General features: G+C 50.9%; 1 protein-coding gene across 2 annotated transcripts in view; it reads right to left on the minus strand.

Annotated features, from left to right (window-relative positions):
* SAMD4A (sterile alpha motif domain containing 4A) overlaps positions 1-1,130 on the minus strand; it is a 110,520-nt gene extending 109,390 nt beyond the window's left edge. The window contains exon 1 of one of the 2 annotated variants that reach the window (XM_074149354.1): positions 783-1,130. In XM_074149354.1, the coding sequence (XP_074005455.1) occupies positions 783-978 (196 nt within the window). In that variant the 5' untranslated portion in view covers positions 979-1,130. The remainder of the gene's footprint in view (positions 1-782) is intronic. The other variant, XM_074149355.1, reaches the window with a different exon arrangement.
* Between the last annotated feature and the right edge of the window lie 861 nt (positions 1,131-1,991).

Consider the following 1,991-nt stretch of genomic DNA (forward strand, 5'->3'; position numbering starts at 1 on the left):
AAAAAAAAAAAAAATAAAAAAAAATAAAAAAATTAAATAAATAAAATAGGCTAACCCAGCTGCTCAGACCTTCCGAAAATAACAGCTCGTCTAAGGTCGCGATGGGCTTCTTCTGCGTGTTGCAGAAAGCAAAGCAAGCCACGTTGTCCAAAAGAAGCCTAGAAAATCCAGACTCTACGTGACCTGACTTACTTATTTCACAGGAAACTGCATGGAAGGAGGAAGGGGGGGGGGGGGGGGAGGAGGGAGAGTTGGAGGGGGAGAGGAGGAGAAGGGGAAAAAAAAAAACAAAAAAAAAAAAACACACAACCAAACCAAAAACCCCCACCAATCATTCACGCTACCGTAGTTACGCCACGCCACGGACCGGAGTAGTTCGCTGTGAAAAAAAAATGATTGAAAAAAAATAAAAAAATAAAAAAATAAAAAAAAATAACATCAAACTGAAATAAGCCATCACCCGTTCGAAAAATAAAACGTAAGAAGAGAAGCTGTTAATGCAATCAAGCTGGGGAGCCCTCGACCTCCCTTCTTTTCCGCTATTTTTTTTTTTTTTCCATCTTTTTTTTTTTTTTTTTTTTCATTTTGCCTGCATTAGAGCATCGTCGGAGAAGGGTTGGAAGGATTGCAGCAGAAGCAAAAAAAAAAAAAAAACACAAAACAAAACAAAACGAAAAACCACACGAGCAAGCAAACAACCTGAAAAGCGAGTAAAAAAAAAACAAAAAAAAACCCCCCCAGAAAAAAAACCAAAAAAAAACCAAAACAAAACCCCAACTCACCGGGGTTGTTGGCTTCCCCTTCGAGGATGTGGAGCTCGGTGCAGTCGGCCAGGGAATGCTCCAGGCAGAGCTGGAGGAATCGAGCCTGGGTCCGGCTGAGGCGTTTGAGGAGGGAGAGCAGCGCAACAGTCTGCTCGCACTCGTTCCAGCCCTTGAACCAACCGGCCAAGACGCCGACCTGGTCTCGAAACATCATGGTGAGCCGGCGGCCGGAGGAGACACCTCTGCCAGGGGAGAAAATAAATAACAAGGAGGTGGGGAGGGATGGGGGGGGATTAGGGGGGGGGGGTGGGGTGGGGGGTGTGTGAGGGGAAAAGCCTCCCTTTACCCCGACTCCGCTTCCTCCCCTTACTCGGTGGGGTCAGGGTTGGAAAAGGGGAAAAAAAAAAAAAAAATATATATATATATATAAAAAAAAAAATTAACAATAAAAATTAAAATTTAAGGGGAAAAAAAAAATAATAAAAATCTCCTTGGCAATAAAAAGGGTGGGTTTTTTGTTTTGGACGCAGCTTTCGGCCTGGGTTGGGTTTTGCTCCCTCTCTTCTGGCGTTGGGTGCAGTGCTGGATTCCCTGACGGCCACACACGGGAGAGAGGGAGAGAGGGAGGGAGGGAGGGATGGAAGCGGGCGGGGGGGGGGGAAGGAAAGAGGGGAGGCAAAAAAAAAAAAAAAAAATTAAAAAAAAAAAATCCAAAAAAATAAAAAAAAAAAAAAAAAAAAAGGAAAACCCCAGCGTCAGGGCTGCCCCCGGCAAGGCGGTGGCGGCGGGGGGGCGGCGGGGGGGCGGCCTCCTCACACCTGGAAGAGAGAGGGGGGTGTCAGGGGGGGGAGAGAGGAGGAGGAAGAGGAGGAGGAAGGCTGGCCCTCGGCCCTGGCACCGCAGCCCCGCTGCCTTCCTCCTCCTCGGACGAGCAGATCTCCGACCCCCCCAACGCTGGGAGAAGCCTCTCTCTCCCCCCCCCCCCCCCAGCCCGGGTTGGGAAGGTGGGAGAAGCACCCCCCAACACCCACGGCACTCAGCACCCCCGCCAGGGTGCCCCCAGCAGCAGCACGGGGGAGTGCGGGGGGGGGTGTGTGTGTGTGTGTGTGCAAGCAACCCCCATGCAGTGCCCCCCAGGGGATACAAGCACCCCCGCAACGCATCCAGCGCCCCCAGAACGGGGAGGGAACTCCCCTCCCACGGCACCCAGGCACGGTGGGGGGGGGG

The sequence above is a fragment of the Numenius arquata genome, chromosome 6, assembly GCF_964106895.1.
Source record: "Numenius arquata chromosome 6, bNumArq3.hap1.1, whole genome shotgun sequence".
NCBI lineage: Eukaryota > Metazoa > Chordata > Aves > Charadriiformes > Scolopacidae > Numenius > Numenius arquata.